The sequence below is a fragment of the Lithobates pipiens genome, unplaced genomic scaffold, assembly GCF_037356315.1.
Source record: "Lithobates pipiens isolate NorthernLeopardFrog02 unplaced genomic scaffold, aLitPip1_a1.2 Scaffold_16, whole genome shotgun sequence".
In the NCBI taxonomy this organism is placed as follows: Eukaryota; Metazoa; Chordata; class Amphibia; order Anura; family Ranidae; genus Lithobates; species Lithobates pipiens.
The window spans coordinates 4,430,361-4,457,618 of record NW_027507748.1 but is presented as its reverse complement, the minus strand read 5'-3'; the positions used below and the strand labels follow the sequence as shown (position 1 = coordinate 4,457,618).

The 27,258-nt window shown below is 48.3% G+C and overlaps 1 protein-coding gene across 1 annotated transcript in view; it reads left to right on the top strand.

Annotated features, from left to right (window-relative positions):
* LOC143981551 (immunoglobulin superfamily member 3-like) overlaps positions 1–27,258 on the top strand; it is a 151,699-nt gene that overhangs the window by 113,187 nt on the left and 11,254 nt on the right. Inside the window, 3 exon segments of the mRNA XM_077479494.1 lie at positions 5,149–5,247; positions 5,250–5,552; positions 14,570–14,971. Coding sequence (XP_077335620.1) covers positions 5,149–5,247; positions 5,250–5,552; positions 14,570–14,971 — 804 coding nt within the window.

The following is a 27,258-nucleotide window of genomic DNA, read 5'->3' as shown; positions in this document are numbered from 1 at the left end:
ATGGAGGGAGAGAAGAGAGAATATATTCAGGGGTTCTAAGTAACTTTCTAGCAAACAAATTTTTTTTTATTTTAACTTGAAACCAACAAATGGCAGAAAAAAGGTTAGTGGTTAAACTTCCCTCATTGACAGACCAAAGTCTATTCCTTTTGATCTAAAGGACAAATGGTTACAATGTTTATACGCAAGCACTTCCGGACCATCCACTGCCGTTATACGCCTACTTTTTAAGAGGAATATCGGTATGGTTGTGGCTAGCTGTCATCATCTTCTTCAGTGATTGGTCCGATTTCAGATAAAAGTGGTCTCTGCAGCGGATTCGCCGCAAGATCACTTATTGGCAACAGGAGAGGCTCCCACAGCGCTCCGGTGCCCTCCGCCGCATACCGGATCAGTCGGCGGAGGTGATCGGATCTTCACCTTGCTGGTCAATTGTTTTTTAATTTTATTTATTCATTTATTTTGGATTTTATAATAACAATTAATTTTTTATTGCATTTTAGTGTAAATATGAGATGTGAGGTCCTTTTTGAACTCCCAGATCTCATATTTAAGAGGTCCTGTTTTTTTTTTTTTTTTTCTTCTCTAATACAAGGGTTGTTTACATTCCTTGTAATAGGAACAAAAGTGACACTTTTTTTATTTTTATTTTTTTTTAACATTGTAACAATAAAAAACATAAAATAAATGAGAGGACCTTCTTTTTATTTTATTATTTTTTTTATTTTTAAAACACGCCCGTCCCAACAAGCTCGCGTGCAGAAGTGAACGCATACGTGAGCAGCGCCCGCATATGAAAACGGCGTTCAAACCGCACATGTGAGGTATCGCTGTGATCGGTAGAGCGAGAGAAATAATTCTAGCCCTAGACCTCCTCTGTAACTCAAAACATGCAACCTGTAGAATATATATATTTTTTTTTTTTTTTTTTACGTCTCCTATGGAGATTTTTATGAGTAAAACTTTGTCGCTGTTCCACGAGCGGGCGCAATTTTGAAGCGTGACATGTTGGGTATCAATTTACTCAGCGTAACATTATCTTTCTCAATATAAAAAATTGGGATATATATATATATATATATATATATATATATATATATATATATATATATTCTATATTTATTCAAAAAAGTGTGCTTGTAAGACGCTACGCAAATACGATGTGACAGAATTGCATCGACCGCCATTTTTATTCTCTAGGGTGTTAGAACCCCCAAACATACATCTTTTTATTTATTTTTTTAGTAATTTTCTAGCAAAAAAAACAGTTTTTAACTTGTGAACAACCAATCTCAGAGGCTCGGCCCTTCAGTGGTTAAGTTCCACCGCTAAAGAATGTTGTGATTCTTGGCAGACCGCCCGCTTTTGTTTTTTTTTTTTTCTTTTGTATTGACGTGTCGGCTTTAGGCAGATCAGAGAGAATTCTCTGCATAGAAAGAGTCGGGAAATACTTTGTCAAGATCGCAGTGGGGAAAAAAATTGCAATACCGATTCTTAACGTCGAATCGCGCCGTTCTGACCGAATATTATAATCGCATAATCCAGAGAGTTTGGGGTTTTTTTTTTTTAGATTTACCCTTTAATTGGCCCACAAGTTTCTAGACCAGGGGTGTCCCTTTTCATTGGGGGGGGGGGGGGGGGCACGTCAGCATTATGATGCCCCCAAAGGGATCCGTTATATATGTAAGACTAGATGTAAAGAACACCCCACCCCCCTTCATAGACTAGGCACACCCCAGTCACTGTGGCGGCGGCCTTCCATACGGGGTGCCCCCCCTAATCCATGTGCCTGGCCCCTAATTTACATGCAGGGCGCCCGACACATGGATTCCAATGGGGTTGTGTGTTTATTTTTTTAATTTTTGTTTTGTTTTTTGGGAAGCACATGATCCGAGCCGGAGGTTCTAATTGGCTTCAAGAAAGGGTTGGCTTGGGGCGCAGAGCACTACACCCCGAAGCCCACCCTGTTGTGTGACCATAATGAAATGATATTGGCTAGCGTCTTCCCGATTCTCCTTCCGGGGCCAATCCCGGCTCAGGAAGCCGGTCCTGAGACCCGATTTGGCCTGATCAAGAGGAGAAGCGATCCTATTGGCCGCCAAGGAGGAGACGTAGGGGAAGCCGCCGCCTGCCGCGAAGCCGAGGAAGGAGACTCCGCAGGGTGAAGCCGCCATCCGGAGGAAGCCCGCAACCTAAATAGGATAAAGTGCTGGGATCAATCGCCCAACCAGGGTGGGAGATGCGGTAGACCTGACCGACTGCCGGGGGGGTCGAAGTATTGACTACCCCCCCCCCCCCCAAAAAAAATGTGTGGGGTCGGTTCTCCCTCCTAGCCAGGCTCCCCCCTCCCCCATTGCACCTCCCCCCCCCCCCCCCCCCGCAGTGCTGCTGGCTTCTCTCCTCTCCGCTGGCTGCTGTGGAGGATATTCAGAATAGAGAAGGGGGAGGGGCTAGTGAAACATGTCATTTACCGGCCTACCTTTTCTAAATGAACACACTTTGCTCATTGTTTCCATTCACAACCGAAGCATAGAAAACGGTATACTATGCTTCAGTTTGTGAATGAACAGAAAGCTGCTTGACACAGAGCACTTCCTATTCGTTCACTATCTAGTGCAAATTAAGCTGCAGAGAAAGGCGTGTGTGCTTCACCTATGCCCCCCCCACCATCAGAAGCCAAGAGCCACCCCCCCCACCATCAGAAGCCAAGAGCCACCCCCCCCCCCCCACCTCAGAAGCCAAGAGCCACCCCCCCCCCCCCCCATCAGAAGCCAAGAGCCACCCTCCCCCCACCATCAGAAGCCAAGAGCCACCCCCCCCAACCATCAGAAGCCAAGAGCCACCCCCCCCACCATCAGAAGCCAAGAGCCACCCCCCCCCACCATCAGAAGCCAAGAGCCACCCCCCCCCACCATCAGAAGCCAAGAGCCACCCCCCCACCATCAGAAGCCAAGAGCCACCCCCCCCCCCACCATCAGAAGCCAAGAGCCACCCCCCCCCCCACCATCAGAAGCCAAGAGCCACCCCCCCACCATCAGAAGCCAAGAGCAAGAAACACCCCCCCATCAGAAGCCAAGAAGCCCCCCCACCATCAGAAGCCAAGAGCCAACACCCCCCCTATCAGAAGCTAAGAAACACCCCCCCCCCCCCCCCACAGGAGCCAAGAGCCACACCCCCCACCATCAGAAGCCAAGAGCCACCCCCCACCATCAGAAGCCAAGAGCCACCCCCCCCCCACCATCAGAAGCCAAGAAACCACCCCCCCCCCACAAGAGCCAAGAAACCGCCCTCCCCCCCCACCATCAGAAGCCAAGAGTCCCCATCCTCCACCCTCCTTTACATCGCAGTGCATGCCCCATACCCTGTGCTGCTGCTGGAGGCAGAGCTGGGAAGCAGAACATGCAGGGTCTGGAGGAGGGCCTGAGTCTGCTGCTAGATGCTGAGACCGGGGGAGGCAGAGCCGAGGTGCTGCACAGGATCTGTAGGAGGAGTTCTGTCCTCCTCTCTGCTGCTGACTGCTATGACAAGAAGGGGATCTCGCAGTGGCCGGAGAGGTGTGAGGGCCGCATGAAATGGCCTGGTGGGGGGCGGATTCAGTCCGCGGTGCTTGGGTTTGACGCGTGTGTTCTAGGTTCTGCTACCACTATGATAGGAGATACCATAATATATACCCCACCTTCTGGAACCGTAAAATCATGTAAAGAGGCAAATACCCGTTCTATTTTATGTATCACAATATTCCTGTTCATCATGTTTCTACCCCATAAATACCCTCATTACCCACCAATCAGGAGAGTTAAAATGCCTTCTCCGAGTCTCATCGCCATTTATTCCCATCTGGGTTTTTTGCCGATTCCTGCAGTGGGACGACTTCCAACATTTCTCAAATCAGGATTTCGATCCTTTATATACTCCTTTTTGTTTTTGTTTTTGGGGGGGCCTCAACCTTTGGCATCCAGAGGGGATCAATAAGGCGCCGCGCTGTGTGTGCCATTGGCTAATGACAGTAGGAGGGGCTGTGGGAGTCCACAGTCCTTGTACCGATCACTCTCGTGCCCACAGCCATAGGCAATGTAAATACGGACCTAGTTCTGTACCCGGGTGATGTGTACAGCTTCCCCATAGACATATGAATGGCTATGCTCAGGTATACGCCAGTACTTGTGTAGAGCGTACGGATGTATTCTCTGGTGAACGTGCAGCACGGCAAGGAGACAGACAGTCCATGCTATGGGACTCCAGTGTCCAGCCAGAATACTGCGATGGGTTTGGACCCCCTATCCCCCCCCCTTATCTACGTCCTTGTCCCAAATTCTAGATCTACGGTTTTGGACCTCATATCCCCCCCCCCCTTATCTACGCCCTTGTCCCAAATTCTAGATCTACGGTTTTGGACCCCCATATCCCCCCACCTTATCTACATCCTTGTCCCAAATTCTAGAACTACGGTTTTGGACCCCCATATCCCCCCCCTTATCTACATCCTTGTCCCCAAATTCTAGATCTACGGTTTTGGACCCCCATATCCCACCCCCCTATCTACGTCCTTGTCCCAAATTCTAGATCTACGGTTTTGGACCCCCATATCCCCCCCTTATATACGTCCTTGTCCCAAATTCTAGATCTACGGTTTTGGACCCCCATATCCCCCCCCCCCCCACCTTATCTACGTCCTTGTCCCCAAATTCTAGATGTACTTCATCAGGAGTTATGAGGTGTGCTCACATGCTCCCAGAACCCCCGGTCATATGGAACACCCCCCTCCCATGTTGACTTGAGGGTATTCTTGAAGGTAGAAACATGTTGTGGGATGTCATCGTCTTGTTGAATTGATGGTGTGGATATTTACTCCTTTTTTATGTGATTTTGATATTTGCAAATAAAAATGTCTTGGCTGTATTGAAGTTGATGGTGTTGGTGTAAAAAGTTGGCCCCAACAAAAAAAAAATTCCGTGTCTATCAGAATTTTTGGGAATCTTCTATCATGATGAAAATGAAATTTTTTGGGGAATTCCAGGCTTCGGCAAATGCTTGAGGTGGACTTTCCCGTGAGAACCGGTTCTAGTCGTCTTATCGGTAGAGTTGATGAAGATCCTATGAGATGTTTTGACGTAAAGTGACCTTCTTCTTCCCATCTTCTTGTTGCAGAGTCGGGCTTTGCCGTGACGGCCATCTCCCGCACACCGGGGGTCACCTACTTTGACTCGTTCGATCTCCAGTGCATCCTGAAACCGCATTACCCGTCCTGGGGGGCATCTCGGTGACCTGGCGGTTCCAGCCCGTGGGAGGAGGGGAATCCCATGAGCTGGTGACCTTCAGCCATTCCGGCGGAGTGCAGTGGGGGGAGCGATCTGGAAATTTCCGAGGCCGGAGCGTTGTGGAGAAATCGGATTCCAGTCACAATGTGCGGTTGAGCATCAGTCGGGCGAGCGATTCCGAGGCTGGCAAGTACCAGTGTGTGGCGGAACTGTGGAGGAGAGAGTACAACGCCAGCTGGGTCCGTCTGGCCGAGAGGGCGTCCAACCTGCTGGAGATCAGAGTCCAGCGACCAGGTGAGCAGATTGTTCCTAACGTATCCACTGTACTCTGGGGGCATCGTACCATGGTGCAGGTCATCTGGCATCTATTCTTTGGGCATCGTACATGGGGTAGATCATCGACACTGGAAATCGTGGCCAGGTCACATCTGAGGTGGCATCATTCCATGGTGCAGATCAACTGGCCATGTCTCTTGTGACCTCTACCATTGTATGATGCCATGAGACATGCCAGTTGACCTGCACCATAGTTGTCCCACAAGTGGCATCCCAGGTGACCTGCACCATGGTACGGTGCCACCTGGGATGCCCCTCGTGGCATTGTACTATTGTCTCTTGTGGCATCATACCTTGAAGTGTCTTGTATGTGTTGTATTACCTTGTACAATGGTGCATGGACCCTGGAATGTCTCGTGCCATCGTGCATGCCCCCTCGGATATCTCTCATGGGATGGTGCAGGTGCCGTCTCTGCATAACCTGTTATGACACAGCATTGTGCAGAAGAGGGGGGGCTGTTTACACTAGGAAAGGAGCACATGGCTGGGTGGGGCAGCTCACTGCATAGTCAGACTGGTAATTCTGGATTTAAAACCCCCCTGGGGAAAAGAGGAGCCAGCCTGGCACTCCCTGTGATTGTGAAAGCCCCTGAAACGCCCACACCGGTGACTGTGCTCCACCATCCTCCATAGCGACTCGCAGCATTGTCCTCCCAACATTACTGTGCCAGGACCCCTCACCGCCCCCCACAACTTGGTCTCCTCTCTCCTCCTCCTCCTCCTCCTCCTCCTCCTCCTCCTCCTCCTCCTCGGTTAGAACTTATGTTTTCATGCATTTTTTTTTTGTGTCTTCTTTACCTCTTTTCTCCTGACTGGTTCTCTCATCTCCTGTCCTTTCTTAGCTGGTTCTCTTCTGGCCAGTCGTATCCTCTCCTCTGGTTCTCTTCTCTTTTGTTATGACTTTTTGTTCTCCTCTTTTTTTCTCTTTTGGCAGAACTCCTCTTCCCCCCCTGACCGATCTTGTTTCCTCTTTCCTCTCCTGGCCACTCCTCTTTCCTCTCCTGGCCGCTCCTCTTTCCTCTCCTGGCCGCTCCTCTTTCCTCTCCTGGGCCGCTCCTCTTCCTCTCCTGGCCGCTCCTCTTTCCTCTCCTGGCCGCTCCTCTTTCCTCTCCTGGCCGCTCCTCTTTCCTCTCCTGGCCGCTCCTCTTTCCTCTCCTGGCCGCTCCTCTTTCCTCTCCTGGCCGCTCCTCTTTCCTCTCCTGGCCGCTCCTCTTTCCTCTCCTGGCCGCTCCTCTTTTTTTTCTCTTCTCCTCCTCTCCTGGCCGCTCCTCTTTTCCTTTTTATTTTTTTTATTTTTTCCCCCCTCATCTCTCTTGGCTGATCATCTCTGGTCTCCTTCCTTCTTTTTGATTTCTTTTTTCTCTCCTTGCCATTCTTATTTCTTTGACTGTGCTGCACTTTTTTTTTTTTTTTTTTATTGCCACTCCTCCTCTATGTCCCCTCCCCCATTTATGTTTCTATTACTTATTTTACCCTCTGATTGGATCTCTTTTGTAGTCCAGAGTATCTGATGTCTCCTCGCAGTCTCTCTCCTCTCTCTGTCTTTCCTCTCCCCTCCTCCTCCTCCTGCAGCTCGTAAACTGGAAGCCATTAGTGTCTCCCTGTGGATGCCCCCGCTGCCGAGTTCTCAGAGTAATAATTGGTTGCTGTATGCCCCAGAAGAGCCATTTGTGTTTTTATTACACCGTACTATAGGCTGCCCCCCCCCCCTTCCCCTCCCCCTGTAGAATGTCAGCGCTGTGAGCAGTGGCGGGGGCTCTTCGCTCTTCTGATACTCCAGAATTGGGTTATACCCCCCCCCCCCCGTACCCAGCATTGAGTATTCCTGTGTCAGTAACCCATAGCAACCCAATTCACATTCGCTCAGATTGGTGCCATTGGAGAATCCACTTATTACATTTCTCTGTTCAGTGATGAATGAAAAATCTTACATTATGGAGACAGAAATTGTACACAGAATACCATATAAAAAGTTCAAATACTCGCAAAATGCTTTAATGTTCTATGTTGAGGAGTAATAAAAATAAATAAAATAAAATGTAACGATACATAAAACACTATAGAAAATACAATTTCCGCAGGGGGTGGAGAGCGCGCTCGCTGGAACCTCTCATCTCAGAAATAGTAACCTCTTAGACGGGAGAGTTGGATTTTCCTGATCTCCGGCTCTATAAACAATAATCACATTTCTGTAGAGGGGCATGCCGGGGATTTGGTCGCTCTCACCGGGGTTCCCGCGCTCTTACAAAATTACTTTGGGTATCGGACAGCATACCTTCCATATATAAAAACGCAGGGCTTATTTTCTCCGAGAATAGGTGCAGGAACTCCGCCCCCCCCGAGTCACCCCTTGTCTCCGCCCCCTACCTACCTCTGACCACCGTCCCTTGATTCCACCCTCAACCCACCTACCAGTACTGCCACCTTTTAGAGAATACAGAACCAAGATCCCCACACAATAGACTCTCCCAGCAACAATGGACTCCACCCCAACTACACTGGATTCCTCCAGCAACAGTGAACCACCCACAACAAAATATCCACCAAAGCAATATTAGACCCCCCTCCCAGCAGCAACAATAGATCCTCCCGCAGCCAGTAAAAATAGACCTCTCCCTCAACAGTAGATCCCTTCCAGAAACATAAGACCCCCCCAACCAGCAACAATAGACCCTCGCACAAAATCAGACCCCTACCAGTGACAATAGATCCCCCAGCAGCCAAAATCAATAGACCCTCCAGCACACCCCACACCCCATGCTATTACATACATTCAGTGCTGGAGGTGCCAAAATTGTGTTTTTCTCCTGTGTTCCCGCTGAAAAAAAGCCCTGCAAAAATGTAATCTTAATATATGTTTCTTTATATTAAGGAAATGCTATATTGTTGCGGAAGTGCCCACTTCATTAAAAACCTTTATTGAAAGGGCTCCAACCTCTGCCACCCTAGCAAATACCCTCCCAGTAAACATATTATGAATGTAGTATGTATCTCTGCATATTCTTCTTATTACATTACAATATACTATGAGTATGTATGTGTGTGTGTGTGTGTGTGTGTGTGTGTGTATATTTATTTATTCATTCTCAAAATGCTAACCATAACATACAAGGCCATCTACATCTCCAACCTCCTCTGCAGATATCGCCCAAATCAACCCCTCCGCTCCTCCCGGGACCTCCTGCTCTCTAGCTCCCTTCTTACCTCCTCTCATGCTCACCTTCAGGACTTCTCCAGAGCTTCTCCCATCCTCTGGAACTCCCTGCCCCGGTATATCCGATCAGCCTCTAACCTGTCCACCTCCAGAGCTTCTCCCATCCTCTGGAACTCCCTGCCCCGGTATGTCCGATCAGCCCCTAACCTGTCCACCTCCAGCACTTCCCCAGAGCTTCTCCTATCCTCTGGAACTCCCTGCCCCAGTATAGCTGATCAGCCCCTACCCTATCCACCTTTAGGAGATCCCTTTTAAAACTAATTTTATTCAGGGAAGCCGATTATTTTTTTTTATTTTTTTTTTAAAGTCAGCAGCTACAAATACTGCAGCTGCTGACTTTTAAAATAGTGACACTTACCTGTCCAGCGCGCCCGCGATGTCGGCACCCGAAGCCGATCTCTCGATCGTCTCTCGGGTGCCGCCGCCGCCATCTTGGGTATGGGAATCAGGAATCGGCTTCATTTCCCGGTTCCCTACTGCGCATGCGCGAGTCGCGCTGCGCAATAAGGATGGACCCCGCTGCCTCTGGGATCTGTGTGTTTCCCAGCAGGCAGCGGGGCACTTGCGGAAAGGGGCGGCAAATTGCGGAAAGGGGTGTAATCTACGCCCCTTTCCGCAGAGAGCTATCCCGGAAGTGGGTGCAGATACCTGTACTGTACAGGTATCTGCACCCCCCTCCCCCCCTGAAAGGTGCCAATTGTGGCGCCGGAGGGGGGGAGGGTTCCGATGAGCGGAAGGTCCACTTTAGGGTGGACCTCCGCTTTAACTGTTGACACACACACGCACACGCACACACGCGCATACACATACGCGCATACACATACGCGCATACACATACGCGCATACACATACGCGCATACACATACGCGCATACACATACGCGCATACACATACGCGCATACACATACGCGCATACACATACGCGCATACACATACGCGCATACACATACGCGCATACACATACGCGCATACACACACACGCATACACACACACGCATACACACACACGCATACACACACACACACATATATATATATACATACATACATACATACATACATACATACATACATACATACATACATACATACATACATACACATACACACACACTTTATATAGCGCCTTTAGTTTACGCAGCGTTTTACAATGTAGAGGTGGGAGATTATATATAATCTCCCACCTCTACATTGTAAAGCGCTGCGTAAACTAAAGGGTATGTGTGTATGTGTGTGTGTGTGTGTGTATATATGTATGTATATTGTAATGTAATAAAAAGAATATGCAGAGATGCATACTATGATCATAATATGTTTACATAGGGGGCTGGGGGGGCATTTCTTAGGGTGGCAGAGGTTGGGGTTCTTTCATGTGGGCACGTCCGCTCTGCACTTCTGTAACAACAATGTAGCATTTCCTTACTATAAAACGTATGTTGGGATTACGTTTTCCTTCATCTGGCACTTGCAGAGGGTACAATGCAGATCTTTTTTTCGATCAGGAATAGATCATAACTTCTCTGGAAATCTTAGTCGGGTAATGTAGTTGTGTAAACTAGCAAAGTGAGCGGAAACGTTTTGGGGCGGAGGCGGCGGATATCCAGACACCCCTGGAAGGTTGATGTCTGTAGTGCGCTCATGGCGGCGGTGTGATATCCCGTCTGCGGTGCATCCTAAATGCATTTTCTTGTAATAACACATTTTCTGGATACATTGCTCCGTCTGTTTTATTTATTCATGCCTTTTTTTGAGTGAGGAGAGCGGACGCGGAGGCGCGGGCAGCCCGCGAGGGTTCCCTTCTCCGGGGGGGGGGGGGGGCTCTTCGTGTTTTTTTGGCGGCATGTGCATCAACCTCCCCAGTGCATTCTGGTCCCAGCGAGCCTCATTTACATAAAATGTCGTTGACTTGTGGCCCCCCCCCCTTCCTGGCCTCCCTCGCTTGGTTTTCGATGCCTTGCGTCTTAGACACCCACTCCTCGCTGCTGTGTGCATATGGTTTCCATGGGAACCGACCATCTCCTTAGTAACGGTTGCTTGGAAAAGAAGGTGAGGGGAGTCTGTGGGTACCAGAAGAGGAGAATTGGGGCACCGGGGAGGCGAGGAGGAACCTGGAATATTAAGCAGAGCGTGGGCGTCTGAGAAGAGAAGCGGCGAGGAGACGCCGAGATCCCTGGAGGAATAACGGGGGTCACCGCGCGGCATCCATCGGGGCTGTAATTAGTGATATTCATACCAGACAGGGATCTGCCGGATCGGTGTCTGCGATTTATTACACGATGATCTGCAGCAGGAGAAACGTCTCCTAACCTGCAACATTGTATCCGTCTTCTTAAAGGGGAACTCCGCTGGGCGCCCGACCACCGCACATTGCCAGGGGGCGCTCCTCACTTTCCTACATTGATATTTGCTGCTTTATATTTCCATCCACATCAATTTAAAGGATTGCCGTAGTGCCGGCAGCAATCGAAATAACTGCTGTGATAAACCCGATCGCCCCATGGAGAGCGTATTGTCTTCACACAGACAGAACTGATGTGAGAGAAATAATAAAACACAACCACTGGGAGGCGTTACTGAGCACAGCCTGCAGGAGCCAATATGTCTGCCCCCCCCCCCCATACACCGTATTAGACATCAGTCTCTGTACAGAGGAGCTTACACTCTAATGTCCCCTCCCCCACAGTCACATCAGTCTCTGTACAGAGGAGCTTACGCTCTAATGTCCCCTCCCCCCACAGTCACATCAGTCTCTGTACAGAGGAGCTTACGCTCTAATGTCCCCTCCCCCCACAGTCACATCAGTCTCTGTACAGAGGAGCTTACACTCTAATGTACCCTCCCCCCACAGTCACATCAGTCTCTGTACAGAGGAGCTTACACTCTAATGTACCCTCCCCCCACAGTCACATCAGTCTCTGTACAGAGGAGCTTACACTCTAATGTACCCTCCCCCACAGTCACATCAGTCTCTGTACAGAGGAGCTTACACTCTAATGTCCCCTCCCCCCCACAGTCACATCAGTCTCTGTGCAGAGGAGCTTACACTCTAATGTCCCCTCCCCCACAGTAACATCAGTCTCTGTACAGAGGAGCTTACACTCTAATGTCCCCTCCCCCACAGTCACACACTATTGGTAATATTTGTTGTTATTATTTATTATTATTATACGACTCTGATCTAAACTATACTACCGAAAGTATTGGGACGCCCGCCTTTACATTAACTGTAATGGCATCCCAATCTTGGTCCAGAGGGTTCAATATTGAGTTTGCCCTTTGCAGCTACAACAGCTTCACCTCTTCTGGGAAGGCCGTCCACAAGATTTAGGAGATGTGTCTATGGGAATGTTTGACCATTCTTCCAGAAGAGCATTTGTGAGGTCAGGCACTGATGTTGAACGAGAAGGCCTGGCTCACAGTCTCCACTAGTTCATCCCAAAGGTTTTCTATGGGGTTGAGGTCAGGACTCTGTGCAGGCCAGTCAAGTTTCTCCACCCCAAACTCACTCATCCATGTCCTTTTATGGACCTTGCTTTATGCTCTGGTGCTCAGTCATGTTGGAATAGAAAGGGGCCATCCCCAAACTGTTCCACAAAAGTTGGGAGCATGAAATTGTCCAAAATGTCTTCACTGGAACTAAGGGGCAAAACCCAGCCCTGAAAAACACCCCAGCACCATAATCCCCCCCCCCCCCAAATGATTTGGACCAGTGCACATAGCAAGGTCCATAAAGACATAGATGAGGGAGTTTGGGGTATAGGAACTTGACTGGCCTGACCTCAACCCAATAGAACACCTTTGGGATAAATTAGAGTGGAGACTGCAAGCCAGGCTTTCTCGTCCAACATCAGTGTCTGATGTTCTCCTGGAAGAATAGTCAAACATTCCCATAGACACTCCTAAATCTTGTGAACGGCCTTCCCAGAAGAGGTGAAGCTGTTGTAGCTGCAAAGGGCCAACTCAATATTGAACCCTCCGGACTAAGACTGGGATGCCATTTAAAGTTCATGTGTGTGTAAAGGCAGACGTCCCAATACTTTTGGTAATATATTATACAGTAAGGTGTTATTTTCTAACATGGGGTTACAAGAATTATGTTTGACTTGTTTCATTTACATCTGTATCTAAAATAGAGTACAATGGAATGATGCCCATGTGAGGATCCAAATCTGTGATGCCACATGTAGTGAAGTGGAAAAGATGCGCTGAGTAGATAATGTACTGTTAATGTGTCTATTGACTGCTGTTATTGATTTTATATTTCTCTCCCATATCTCTGACCCCATCCCTCCTTCTCCCTCCTCCTCCCTCCATCTTCCTCTCTCTATTTTTCTTTTCCCCCTTTACCCTGTCATGCTCCTTCTCTCCTGATGCTTCTCCTTCTCCCTCCTTTTTGCCTCGCCTCCTCCTTCTCCCTCCTTTTTTGCCTCGCCTCCTCCTTCTCCCTCCTTTTTTGCCTCGCTTCCTCCTTCTCCCTCCTTTTTTGCCTCGCTTCCTCCTTCTCCCTCCTTTTTTGCCTCGCTTCCTCCTTCTCCCTCCTTTTTTGCCTCGCCTCCTCCTTCTCCCTCCTTTTTTGCCTCGCCTCCTCCTTCTCCCTCCTTTTTTGCCTCGCCTCGCCTCCTCCTTCTCCCTCCTTTTTTGCCTCGCCTCCTCCTTCTCCCTCCTTTTTTGCCTCGCCTCCTCCCTCCTTTTTTGCCTCGCCTCCTCCCTCCTTTTTTGCCTCGCCTCCTCCTTCTCCCTCCTTTTTTGCCTCGCCTCCTCCTTCTCCCTCCTTTTTTTGCCTCGCCTCCTCCTTCTCCCTCCTTTTTTTGCCTCGCCTCCTCCTTCTCCCTCCTTTTTTTGCCTCGCCTCCTCCTTCTCCCTCCTTTTTTTGCCTCGCCTCCTCCTTCTCCCTCCTTTTTTGCCTCGCCTCCTCCTTCTCCCTCCTTTTTTGCCTCGCCTCCTCCTTCTCCCTCCTTTTTTGCCTCGCCTCCTCCTTCTCCCTCCTTTTTTGCCTCGCCTCCTCCTTCTCCCTCCTTTTTTGCCTCGCCTCCTCCTTCTCCCTCCTTTTTTGCCTCGCCTCCTCCTTCTCCCTCCTTTTTTGCCTCGCCTCCTCCTTCTCCCTCCTTTTTTGCCTCGCCTCCTCCTTCTCCCTCCTTTTTTGCCTCGCCTCCTCCTTCTCCCTCCTTTTTTGCCTCGCCTCCTCCTTCTCCCTCCTTTTTTGCCTCGCCTCCTCCTTCTCCCTCCTTTTTTGCCTCGCCTCCTCCTTCTCCCTCCTTTTTTGCCTCGCCTCCTCCTTCTCCCTCCTTTTTTGCCTCGCCTCCTCCTTCTCCCTCCTTTTTTGCCTCGCCTCCTCCTTCTCCCTCCTTTTTTGCCTCGCCTCCTCCTTCTCCCTCCTTTTTTGCCTCGCCTCGCCTCCTCCTTCTCCCTCCTTTTTTGCCTCGCCTCCTCCTTCTCCCTCCTTTTTTGCCTCGCCTCCTCCTTCTCCCTCCTTTTTTGCCTCGCTTCCTCCTTCTCCCTCCTTTTTTGCCTCGCTTCCTCCTTCTCCCTCCTTTTTTGCCTCGCTTCCTCCTTCTCCCTCCTTTTTTGCCTCGCTTCCTCCTTCTCCCTCCTTTTTTGCCTCGCTTCCTCCTTCTCCCTCCTTTTTTGCCTCGCCTCCTCCTTCTCCCTCCTTTTTTGCCTCGCCTCCTCCTTCTCCCTCCTTTTTTGCCTCGCCTCCTCCTTCTCCCTCCTTTTTTGCCTCGCCTCCTCCTTCTCCCTCTCATTCTTCCCCAATTCTCAGTGTCCCGCCTGCAGATCGGTAAAGTGAAGCGAACACTCAGTGTGGTTGAGGGCTCTACCGTGTCTCTGACGTGTTCTGTGCGCTCCCAGACCAACCCGGACTCCCGCTTCTCGGTGTTGTGGTTCGCTCACCGTCCTCCTGGTGCTGATGGAAAGCTGATAGTGCGAAGCGGAGTTGGAATGGAATACGGAACGTATGCAGAAGAGGCGGCTCTGAAGGACCGGCTGCAGCTGGAGGTTTTGTCCCCTGGGCAGTACACCCTGACCCTGCTGGGGGCCCGAATAGAAGACAGTGGGAGCTACTACTGCCACGTGGAGGAGTGGGTGCTGGACCCCAATCAGGCCTGGTACCAGCTGGCCAAGGACGCCTCTGGAATGACCGAACTCGTTGTCAGGATGCCTGGTGAGAGAAGGGGCCTGGGGAGGGGGGGGGTGGCCTGTTGTCGGGCGGGGAGTGGCTTGTTGGGGGGGGCATCTGGGGAGAGTGGAAGAGGCTCAAATTTTGGGGCAGTTTAAATAAATTGGGGATCTTTTTGTTGGTTGCGTTTTGTTGCTAAAGCGGTGGCACTCGCTGAGAATAATGGATTTCGGTCTGCTTTTGGCTTCACCCAGTCTTGGTCAAAACCACCATTGAGGAGGAGTTGGAGGCCCTGGTTGGCTATTTCCTGGTACTTCTACCCCCTCTGTGGGAATTCTCTCTTTAGGAGGTGATGAGATAATTCTCCATTGGGAATAGAGATGGTAAAATCCACATTTGTTTAGTGGAGTCGGTTGACTCTGTGCCGGGATAAGGTCCTGTAGCACCCAAGGCAAAGATGGCAAAATGGCAACTCTGGTCCGGGTATCACCGGAAGAGTAGGAGAGGCAGGGGGCATCTGGAGAGCAGAGGCGGGGGAGCGGCCGTCCTCCACTACAGATGTGTGTCTCTCCTGTCTCCAGGTTTGAATGGTTGGAACATCTTCGTGCCTTACTTCCTCTCTGGTAGAACGTTGTCGGCAGGACAGGAAGTGATGGAAAATCTCATGTAGTAGTGAAAACCCAACATGGGTTCTACGCCTCCCCCGCTCCATCCCAAACGTAGAAAACCTTTTTTTTTTTTTTTTTTTTTTATTATACATTTTAACCATTTTGCCCACCGGCCACTTTCACCCCCTTCCTGCCGAGGCCATTTTTCAGCTTCCAGCGTTGTCGCACTTTGAATGACAATTGCGCGGTCGTGCTACACTGTACACAAACACATTTTTTTATCATTTTCTTCACACAAATGGCGCTTTCTTTTGGTGGTATTTAATCGCTGCTGGGTTTTAATTTAATTTTACAAAAAAAAAGACCAAGCGTTTTGAAAAACTTTTTTTTTTTTTTTTTTTTTTCTGTCAGTAAATTTTGTCACAAATGACTTTCGCCTTCACTGATGGGCACTGATAGGCTGAACTGGTGGGCATTGAGGTGGCACTTATGGGCACTGATTAGGTGGCACTGATGAGGAGGCGCTAATATGCCGTACTTATGGGCACTGGTAGGCGGCACCTATAGGTTGTTCTGATGGGCATTGATTGACTGTAGTGATGGGCAGCACTGGCAGGCGGTTCTGATTGCCAGCACTGACTGGCATTGCTAATGGGCACTGGTGGCACTTGTGGACATTGATCACTGGCATTGGTGGGCACTGATTTATTACACTATTTTTCAGTGTGAGGAGAGCTGATCAAAGGCATCTCCTCACAGGGGACTTTTAGGAATGTAATCGGTGCCCTCCATCAGTACACTCCTAAATGTCCCCTGTGAGGAGACGCCGCTGATCGGCTCTCCTCTCCTCACACTCCGTCAGTGTGAGGTGATTAGCGCCAATTATCGGCACTTCCTTGTTTACATGTGACTGGCTGTGATTGGACACAGCCACTCACGTTTAAAGACTACGCGGTGCGATCGGCACATGAGATCGGCCGTTCTGGGACGCATCCGATAACAAGAGCCGCACCGCCCTGCCGTCATGTGATGGTGGGCAGCAGGCAACCAGTTAAAAGCTGGCTAAACTTTTTTTTTTATTTTTATTTTTTTGTGTTTGTACAGTGCTTTCCGAAAGTATTCACAAAGCTTCACTTTTTCCACATTTGGTTGTGTTTACAGCCTTATTCCAAAATGAATTCAATTTATTATTTACCTCAAAATTCGACAAACAATCCCCCATAATGACAACGTGAAAGAACTTTGTTTTGAAATCTTTACAAATTTATATATATAAAAAAAAAAAGTCCCATGTACGTGGGGGGCCTGGGCAGGCTTGTCCCCCATGTACGTGGGGGCCTGGGCAGGCTTGTCCCCCATGTACGTGGGGGCCTGGGCAGGCTTGTCCCCCATGTACGTGGGGGGCCTGGGCAGGCTTGTCCCCCATGCACGTGGGGGGCCTGGGCAGGCTTGTCCCCCATGCACGTGGGGGGCCTGGGCAGGCTTGTCCCCCATGCACGTGGGGGGCCTGGGCAGGCTTGTCCCCCATGCACGTGGGGGGCCTGGGCAGGCTTGTCCCCCATGCACGTGGGGGGCCTGGGCAGGCTTGTCCCCCATGCACGTGGGGGGCCTGGGCAGGCTTGTCCCCCATGCACGTGGGGGGCCTGGGCAGGCTTGTCCCCCATGCACGTGGGGGTCTCAATACTTTGGTGAAGCCCCTTTGGCACCAATTACAGCCTCAAGTCTTGGTGAGTATGATGCTACAAGCTCGGCACACCTATTTTTGGGCAGTTTCTCCCATTCTTCTTTGCAGGACCTCTCGCGCTCCATCAGGTTGGATGGGGAGTGTCGGTGCTCAGCCATTATCAGATCTCTCCGGAGATGTTCAATCGGGTTCAAGTCCGGGCCACTCAAGGACTTGTGTGCTTAGGGTCATTGTCCATTTGGAAGATGAACCTTCTCCCCAGTTTGAAGTCCAGAGCGCTCTGGAGCAAGTTTTTTTTTTATTTTTTTTTATTATCAAGGGTGTCGCTGTACATTGCATTCATCTTTCTCTCATTCCTGACTAGTCTCCCAGTTCCTGCCGCTGAAAAAACATCCCCACAGCATGATGCTGCCACCCCACAGCATAATGTTGCCACCACCATGCTTCATGGTGGAGATGGTATTGGCCAGGTGATGAGCAGAGCCTGGTTTCCTCTAGACGTGACGCTTCCCATTCAGGCCAAAGAGTCCAATCTTTGTTTCATTAGACCAGAGAATTTTGTTTCTCATGGTCTGAGAGTCCTTCAGGTCCTTTTGGTAAACTCCAGGCGGACTGTCATGTGGCTTCTGCCCGGCCACTCTACCATACAGGCCTGATTGGTGGAGGGCTGCAGAGATGGTTCTTCTGGAAGGTTCTCCTCTCTCCATAGAGAAACTCTGGAGCTCTGTCAGGGTGACCATCGCGCTCTTGGTCACCTCCCCGACTAAGGTCCTTCTCATCCGATTGTTTAGTTTGGCCGGGCGGGCCGCTCTAGGAAGAGTCCTGGTGGTTCCATGTGTGGATGATGGAGGCCACTGTGCTCATTAGGACTTCTCCTTCTCCTTCTCCTTCTCCTTCTCCTCCTCCTCCTTCTTCTCCTTCTTCTCCTCCTTCTTCTCCTCCTTCTCATACAATCCTGTCTCGGAGGTCTACAGACAATTCCTTGGACTTCACGGCTTGGTTTGTGCTCTGACATGCACTGTTATCGGCAGGACCTTTCTATATAGACAGGAGTGTGCCTTTCCAAATCGTGTCCAATCACCTGAATGTACCACATGTGGACTCCAATGGAGGATGATCAGTGGAAAAGGGAGGCACCGGAACTCTATATTGAGTGTCGTGGGACGAGTCTGTGATACTTGGTGTACATGGGATGTCTCACGTTGTCATTATGGGGGATTGTTTGTAGAATTTTGAGGAAAATAACGAATTTAATCCATTTTGGAATAAGACTGTAACATAAAATGTGAAGCGCTCTGAATACTTTCCGGATGCACTGTATGTCCTGCATGACCGATCCTCCGGATTGGCCGGGATGGATCTGTACAGGTAATTGCTTGGATTCTGCCCAGACGGACTCGATCTTTGGTGTACCCCTCCCCCTTCTCTAGACATCCAGAGTCACCCGATGTGATCTTGTGTGTCCGCAAAAAGATCTTTAGTTGGGAACCTTGTTAAAGGACCCTTCGCTTTACAATGTTTGCAGAAGAGAGAGGAGAGACGGGTCCTCTTTACATATTCTGCGTCTTCTCGGCTGGAAATGTTTGTTCTCTGGGCCCGGGGCCAGGAGCCACACTGACATCACACAGACTGATAAGATGCTGGGAAATTGCTTGGGGGGGAATCTCCAGCCGTGTTCTCCCATCACAAGGTCTGACTGCTGCAAGCCAAAAACATCAAAACGACCAAAGTCAGAAGTGACCGCATATTGTAGAGCTACCCTCCCCCATTCCATCCACCCCCCCCCCCCCCCCCCCCCCGGCCGGCCACTCGGCGCCTCGCCTGAGACAGTTTCTTGATGCCCCTGAAAATGTTTAGTATGCTTAGAGACCATGTGACCCATACCTTGGCACTTGTCATGTAATTGGGGCCAAAGCCAATCCCTTAAGATTCTTATTATGAGTAGAGGTCATGTGACCCGTTCCTTGGCACTTTTGTGAGTGGCAGTTGGTGCCAGTCCCCGTAGAGTCTTGGTATTAGAAGTCATGTGACCTGTACCTTGGCACTTGTCATGTGATTGGCTGGTGTAAATCCCTGAAGAGTCTTGGTATGAGTAGAAGTCGTGTGACCCGTACCTTGGCACTTACCATGTGATTGACTATTGATGTCCAATCCCTGAACGTTCTCCGTATGAGTAGTGAAGATCATGTGACCCGTACCTTGGCACTTGTCATGTGATTGTTCAGGGATTGGCCATCAATAGTCATTCTTTGTATGAGTAGTGGACATGATGTGACCCGTACCTTGGCACTTGTCATGTGTCTGGCTAATGATGGCCAATCCCTAAAGATTTTTAGTAAGGGTAGAGACTGTGACCCATACCTTGGCACTTGTCATGCGATTGGGGCCAATACCAATCCCTTAAGATTCTTAGTATAAGTGGAGAGGTCATGTGTCCTGTACCTTGGCACTTATGTGAGTGGCAGTTGGTGCCAGTCCCCATAGATTCTTAGTATGAGTAGAAGTTATGTGACCTGTACCTTGGCACTTGCCATGTGATTGACTATTGATGGCCAATCCCTGAACATTCTTCGTATGAGTAGTGCAGATCAGGCGACCCATATCTTGGCACTTGTCATATGATTGGAGCCAATGCCTTAAGATTCTTGGTATGAGTGAAGGTCATGTGACCTGTACCTTGGCACTTGTGTGAGTGGCAGTTTGTGCCAGTCCCCATAGAGTCTTAATATGAGAAGTCATATGACCCGTACCTCGGCACTTGTCATGTGATTGTTCAGGGATTGGCCATCAATAGTCATTTTTTGTATGAGTAGTGGACATCATGTGACCCGTACCTTGGCACATGTCATGTGTCTGGCTAATGATGGCCAATCCCTGAAGATTTTTAGTAAGGGTAGAGACTGTGACCCATACCTTGGCACTTGTCATGCGATTGGGGCCAATGCCTTAAGATTCTTGGTATGAGTGGAGGTCATGTGACCTGTACCTTGGCACTTATGTGAGTGGCAGTTTGTGCCAGTCCCCATAGATTCTTAGTATGCGTAGAGACCATGTGACTTCTACCTTGGCAATTGTCTTGTGACTGGGTAATGATGGACAATCCCTGAAGATTTTTAGTAAGGGTAGAGACGAGGTGACCCATACCTTGGCACTTGTCATGGCACTTGTCATGTCACTTACTGTTGATGCCAATACCTGAAGATTCTTATTAGGGCAGAGACCTGGTGACCTGTACCTTGTCCGATCCCTGAAAATTTGGTGGAGAATATTGACATGTTTGCCCATTGAAACCAATCCTAAAGCTTGTTAATGAATAGAGACCATGTGACCCATACCTTAGCATTTGCCATGTGACTGGCTATTGATGGCCAATCTATGAATATTTTGTATTAGTAGCGACCATGTGACCTCTACCTTGCCATGTGACTGGCTGTTGGTGCCCATTTCTGAAGATTGGCATACATAGATCATGTGACCTGCACCTTGTCATGTGATGGGCTACCGAAACCAGCCCCTTAAGGTTCTCGGTAGAAACCATGTGACCCGTACCTTGGCACTTGTGATGTAACTCGCTATTGATGGCCAATCCCTGAAGACTTTTAGTATGAGTAGGAACCACGACCTGCACTTGTCATGTGATTTGGTGCTGAAGCCAGTTCCTGAATATTCTTAGTTGAGACCATGTGACCCAGACCTTGGCACTTGTCATATGATAGGCTGTTTGGTGCCAGTCCCTTAATCTCGGTAAGGGTAGAGACCATGTGACCTATACCTTTGCACTTGTCATGTGAGTGGCTGCTGATGCCAGTCCCTTTTTAAGATTCTTAGTATAAGTAGAGGTCATGTTACCTGTACCTTGGAACTTATGTGAGTGGCGGTTGGTGCCAGTCCTCGAAGATTCTAAAGTGTGCATAGTGATCATGTGACTGGCTATTGATGCCAATCCTGAGTATTCTTACTAAGAATAGAGACCACGTGACCCATACCTTGGCACTTTTCATGACTGGCTGTTGATGCCAGCCCCTGAAGATTCTTAAGGGTGGAGACCATTGGCACTTGAAATGATTGGACATTGAAACCAGACCTAAAGATTGCTAATGTGAGTAGGTACCATGTGACCCATACCTTGGCACTTGCCATGTGACTGGCTATTGATGGCCAGTCCCTTAAGATTAATAGTGGAGACCGCGTGACCTGGGCCTTGGCGCTGGCCGCGTGACCTGGGCCTTGGCGCTGGCCGCGTGACCTGGGCCTTGGCGCTGGCCGCGTGACCTGGGCCTTGGCGCTGGCCGCGTGACCTGGGCCTTGGCGCTGGCCGCGTGACCGGCTTTGTGGGGATTCGTAGTCTTGGTGAACTTTTTCTGAATCTTCTTCTTCTTGGCATTTGAAAACCCTGGAGAGGGTGAATATTTGACTTTAGGTGACTTTAGTGGCTGATTGTAGTGAGATCACAGCGAGCGTTGAAGGCGCGGAGCCGCTTTGTCGGGCTGATTACAGATGAACTGCAGAAGAAACGATGGATTTACAAGGCAGAGCTCCTTTGAAGTGCAAACAAGGGGGAAGAGATGGTGAAAAAGATGCAAATTGGAGCCGTGCAATAAAAAAATAATGCAGATCGACTGATAGAGGATCATCCCCTCCCCCCGAGAGGAGAGGATGTAAAGCCAGCACCAGACATGGGCTGCCCAGGGGCATCTCAGCACTGGAGTCATGGGTTCACATCCCACCAGGGATGATATTATACTACAATGTAAGCTCCTCTACAGAGACTGATGTGATTGGCCCAGTGATCTCTGTACAGCACTGCGGTATATGTCAGAGCTATATAAATGTATAATCATGTGTGAATGTGGGGGAGGGGACATTAGAGTGTAAGCTCCTCTGTACAGAGACTGATGTGACTGGCTTGGTGATCTCTGCAACACTGCGGTATATGTCAGAGCTATATAAATGTTATGACATTAGAGTGTAAGCTCCTGTGGTGCAGCTACTGTAAATAAATGTACTATGAAGCTGCTCTGTGGGGGGAGGGGGGATATGCTCTCGGCGGACGTCCAGCTGGTAGGATTGTGTGTGTAGCGCAGTAGGAGACGCTGAGTAAACACGAGCAGCTGGGATCAGTCGGGGGAACAAGTCATTGTTGGGTCTTCACAATAACTGACACGGGACATTTCCATGAGATGAGTCGCCAGCGATCGGTGTACATAGAAAGGTCTCCTCTGATTTCCATACGGAGCCCCTTCCAGAAGTTGCACGTCGATCGCTGTGTAATTATTTGCATTCGGATGATGAACCTGTGTGTGAGAAATGGACGCAATGTGTTGTCCTCTAATAATGATGGCGGCGGCGTCTGCAATGGAAGCAATCGGCGTATCGGGCGGCTCATCCCAGAGACTCGGATTTATTGGGCGTAGTAAGGGGTGGCGGTCCTGGCTTTTATCGAAGTGTTATTATTAGTTGTGACGCTCAACATCTCGGCGCTCTATGTATAGTATGCAAAATACGTCAACTAGTCTGGGATGTACACAACCACCTATGTGACCGTCACATCCGAGGGTCCCCCTTCACACTGAAATGGCCACAAAGCTTTACATTGGAGGCACCCCCCTTTACGTTGCAGTCGGGCCTATTTCCCCCTCCCTTCAAGTTGGAATCTTCTCTCCTCCCCGCTTCACGTTGGCGCGAGCCCCTTCTCTCCCCTCCCCTCCTTTCACGGTGGAGTCGGGGCCCCTTCTCTCCCCTCCCCTCCTTTCACGGTGGAGTCGGGGCCCTTCTCTTTCCCCCTCCCTCCTTCTTCTTTCACGGTGGAGTCGGGGCCCTTCTCTTTCCCCCTCCCTCCTTCTTTCACGGTGGAGTCGGGGCCCTTCTCTTTCCCCCTCCCTCCTTCTTTCACGGTGGAGTCGGGGCCCTTCTCTTTTCCCCCTCCCTCCCTCCCTTCTTTTTTCACGGTGGAGTCGGGGCCCTTCTCTTTTCCCCCTCCCTCCCTCCCTCCCTTCTTCTTTCACGGTGGAGTCGGGGCCCTTCTCTTTTCCCCCTCCCTCCCTCCCTTCTTCTTTCACGGTGGAGTCGGGGCCCTTCTCTTTTCCCCCTCCCTCCCTCCCTTCTTCTTTCACGGTGGAGTCGGGGCCCTTCTCTTTTCCCCCTCCCCCGCCTGCCATGTGCCCTGGATCAGAGCCATGTTTACCACATGGTGTGGGTGAGGTGGCTGCTATTACTATAGCAATGAGTGGTGCTGTGGGTCCCGGTGCTAGAGCGTCATTGGTTGGTATAGTGCTGGTGGCGAGCCCGCCCACACCATGACAACCCATGCTGGTGATCCAGTGCAGACTAAAACACTTGTGTAGCTTATTTAGCTCTCTATATTTATGGTTATACGGTATTTATTACAGCTTTGGAAGCCTGGGGGGTGACCATATAACCTCGTGCCTGCTGCAGGGCCTCACACAGGACACACCAAGGTGGATGTCCCCCATCCCAACACAGGGGGGCAGTGAAGCCCCAATATATAGTTATAGAATCCAGATCAGCCCCTGGCCAAGATTTACCCCTTTTTTTTTTTTTTTTTTTTCCCTTGCTGAGGTATGATGAGGGCGTGGCTGTTGTCCTCCTGCAGGGCTCTATGCTTGCGGCGCAACACGAAGCAGCCTTTTTAATGAGAAAAATACATTTTTTGAAGGCCACAAATTGGAAGATGAGGAGTAGAGGAGGACCAGGAAGAGATGGAGGGGAGACGCTTCAGTTGGTTACTTTTCAGAGTTGGGTGAACCTTCAGCTCCTATAATATATCCACCAATGATGAGCATTTCAGTCCTGCGCTTTTCACATTTTATGTACAGAAGAGCGAGGAGCCTTTTCCCTGATCTTTGCGGTGAAAGAAGGGCCAATGACCCACAATCCAATTTTATAATATCTTTACAGAAATGAGAACGTTTTGTGATGAAATATCTCACCCTGGTGCTGCTTTATTATGAAGATCAAATAATAAAAATATACAGTTGTTTGAAAAAGTATTTGCCCCCCTTTTTTTTCTGATTTTATTTATTTATTTTATTTTTATTTATTTTTTTTGCATATTTGTCATACTTAAATGATCCAAGTCATCAACATTATTTTTTATTACACAAAGATAACCCGAGTAAATACAAAATTCAGTTTTTTTAAACAGTGGTTTAATTTATTAAGTCAAAAAAGCTGTCCAAACCTTCCTGACTCTGTGAAAAAGTAATTGCCCCCCTAAACCTAATGACTGGTTGGGCCACTCTTGGCACCACCAACTACAATTTGTGATAACCGGCAATGAGTCTTTCACATGGCTGTGGAGGGATTTTGGCCGACTCTTCTTTGCAGAATTGTTTTAATTCAGCCACATTGGAGGGTTTTCCGGCATGAAGGGCCCGTGTGAGGTTATCATACAGCATCTCAATGAGATTTAAGTCCGGACTTTGACTAGGCCACTCCAAAACCTACATTTTGCTTTGTTTGAACCATTCGGAGGAGGACTTGCTGGTGTGTTTTGGATTATTGTCCTGCTGTATAACCCAAGTGTACTTGAGCCTGAGGTCGGGAACGGATGGCCGGACGTTCTTCTTCAGGATTTTCTGGTAGAGCTCAGAATTCCTGGTTCCATCAATGATGGTAGGTCCTTCAGGTCCTGAAGCTGCAAAGTAGCCCCAGACCATCCCCCGACCACCACCATGTCTCACTGTTGGGTTGATGTTCTTGTTCTGAAATTTATGTATTTTCATGTCAGATGTATCGGGACGCACACCTTCCAAAAAGTTCAACTTTTGTCTCATCAGTCCACAGAATATTTGCCTAAAAGTCTTGGGGATAATCCAGATGTTTTTTGGTAAATATGAGATTCTCCTTTGTGTTCTTTATGGTCAGCAGTGGATTTGGCCTCGGAACTCTCCCATGGACGCCATGTTTCCCCGTCTCTTTCGTATTGGTGAATGATGAACACGGAACATATCTGAGGGAAGTGAGGTCTGCAGGTCTTTAGATGATGTTCTGGGTTCTTTTATGACCTCCTGGATGAGTCCTCGTTCCTCGTTGTGCTCTTCGGAGTCATTTTTCTACTCCGGCCACTCCTGGGAAGGTCCACCACTGTTCCAAGTGATCTCCATTTGTGGCTAATGCCTCTCCTCCCGTGGTTCACTGGAGTTCCAAAGCCTTAGAAATGGCTTTGAAACCCTTCCAGAGACCGATACATGGACATGACTTTGCTTCTAATCTGTCCTTGACTTTTTTTTTTTTTTTTTTTTTTTTTAGATTGTGTAATCAGGCCCGGGTGTGGCAAGTGAAATTTATCTCGGCTTTTCAAAAAATTGTGGTTAATCGCATTTCATTCAGGATTCAGCATGGGAGGGGGCAATTACTTTTTCACATAGGGCCAGGCAGATTTGAACAGCTTTTTTCCCTTTAATAAATTAAATAATTTAAAAACTGCATCTTGAATTTACTCAGGTTATATTTGTGTAATATTTAAAGCGGAGTTCCACCCAAAAAAATGGAACTTCCACTGTAAGCACTCCTCGCCCCCTTACATGCCACATTTGGCATATACGGTCATTTTTTTTTGGGGGGGGGGGGGGGGGGTGAATAGGGGCTTCGTTAGGAGGGATACTTCCTGTTGCACTTCCTCCTTCTGCCCAGGGACCACCGAGGCGACTCCTCCTTTCGCCTTAGGCGTCCCCTCCCTCTAGGCGATTTCCTAGGACACGTGACGGGTCCCAGGAGATCGCCTGTCCACTCCGGGAGCGCAGCGCGACTCACGCATGCGCCGTGCGTGCCCCGGCCATGAATCTGAAAGCTGTCACGGCTGGGTGCCCAGAGTGGCAGTGGAGAGGAGGGGGAGAGGAGCGACACTCCGTTCGGCCGCATCGCTGGGCCGTGGAACAGCTAAGTTTCTGTTTATTAAAAGTCGGCAACAACACTTTTTGTAGCTGCTGACATTTTAATAAACCTAAAAAGCCTGGAACTCCGCTTTTTAAAATCAGTTTGCTCTGAATCATTTGTGTGAGAAATATGCAAAAAATAAATAAATAAAAAATCAGGAAGGGGGCAAATACTTTTACACACAACTATACTTGTATATATTCCTGTGCTATACAATATTGGTTTAGGTTTGTATCCAAACATCAAAAAACAGCACTGCGCACAACAAACCGCGCCCCCCGTATAATCGAGAAACAAAAAAGACAAAATGTGAATGAATAATACAAATGTCCTGTCAGATAACGCCCTGAAATTAATAAAAAAAAAAAAATAAATCAATGCAAGCAAATGTGTAATACAGATTAGAAATATACACCCCCCCCCCCCCCTGTAATGTTACAGATTAAAATTAAAGTGTCCAAATGTGTGTTTTGGAAATGGATACTTTTTCCTTTTTTATTTTTTATTTATTTTTTATTTCTACTTTGTAACATTTTTTTTTTTTTTTGTGTACAATTTGTTTCTTGGTTGACATTTGTTTTGTTTTTAGAGGTTCTGTACAACATTTTGTATTATTCATTCATATTTTTATTTTTGTTGTGTATTTTCTCTACTGTACGGAGATGCAGTTTGCTGCATGCAGTGTTTGGATACTCTGTTGGTTCAGAACATGTAAGATCTGATTTAGCTGTGTGCTTGATTTTAATTTTGTTTTATTATTTACCATTCATATTTTGCTTTGTGGCGTGTGTAGGGGATATATATATTATATTATATTATATTATATTATATTATATTATATTATATATTATATTATATTATATTATTATATATATATATTTATTATATTATTATATATATATATATATATATATATATTTATTATATTATTATATATATTTATTATATTATTATATATATTTATTATATTATTATATATATTTATTATATTATTATTATATATATATATTTATTATATTATTATTCTATATATATATATATATATATATATATATATTATATATATATATATATATATATATATATATATATATATATATATATATATATATATATATATATATATATATATATATATATAT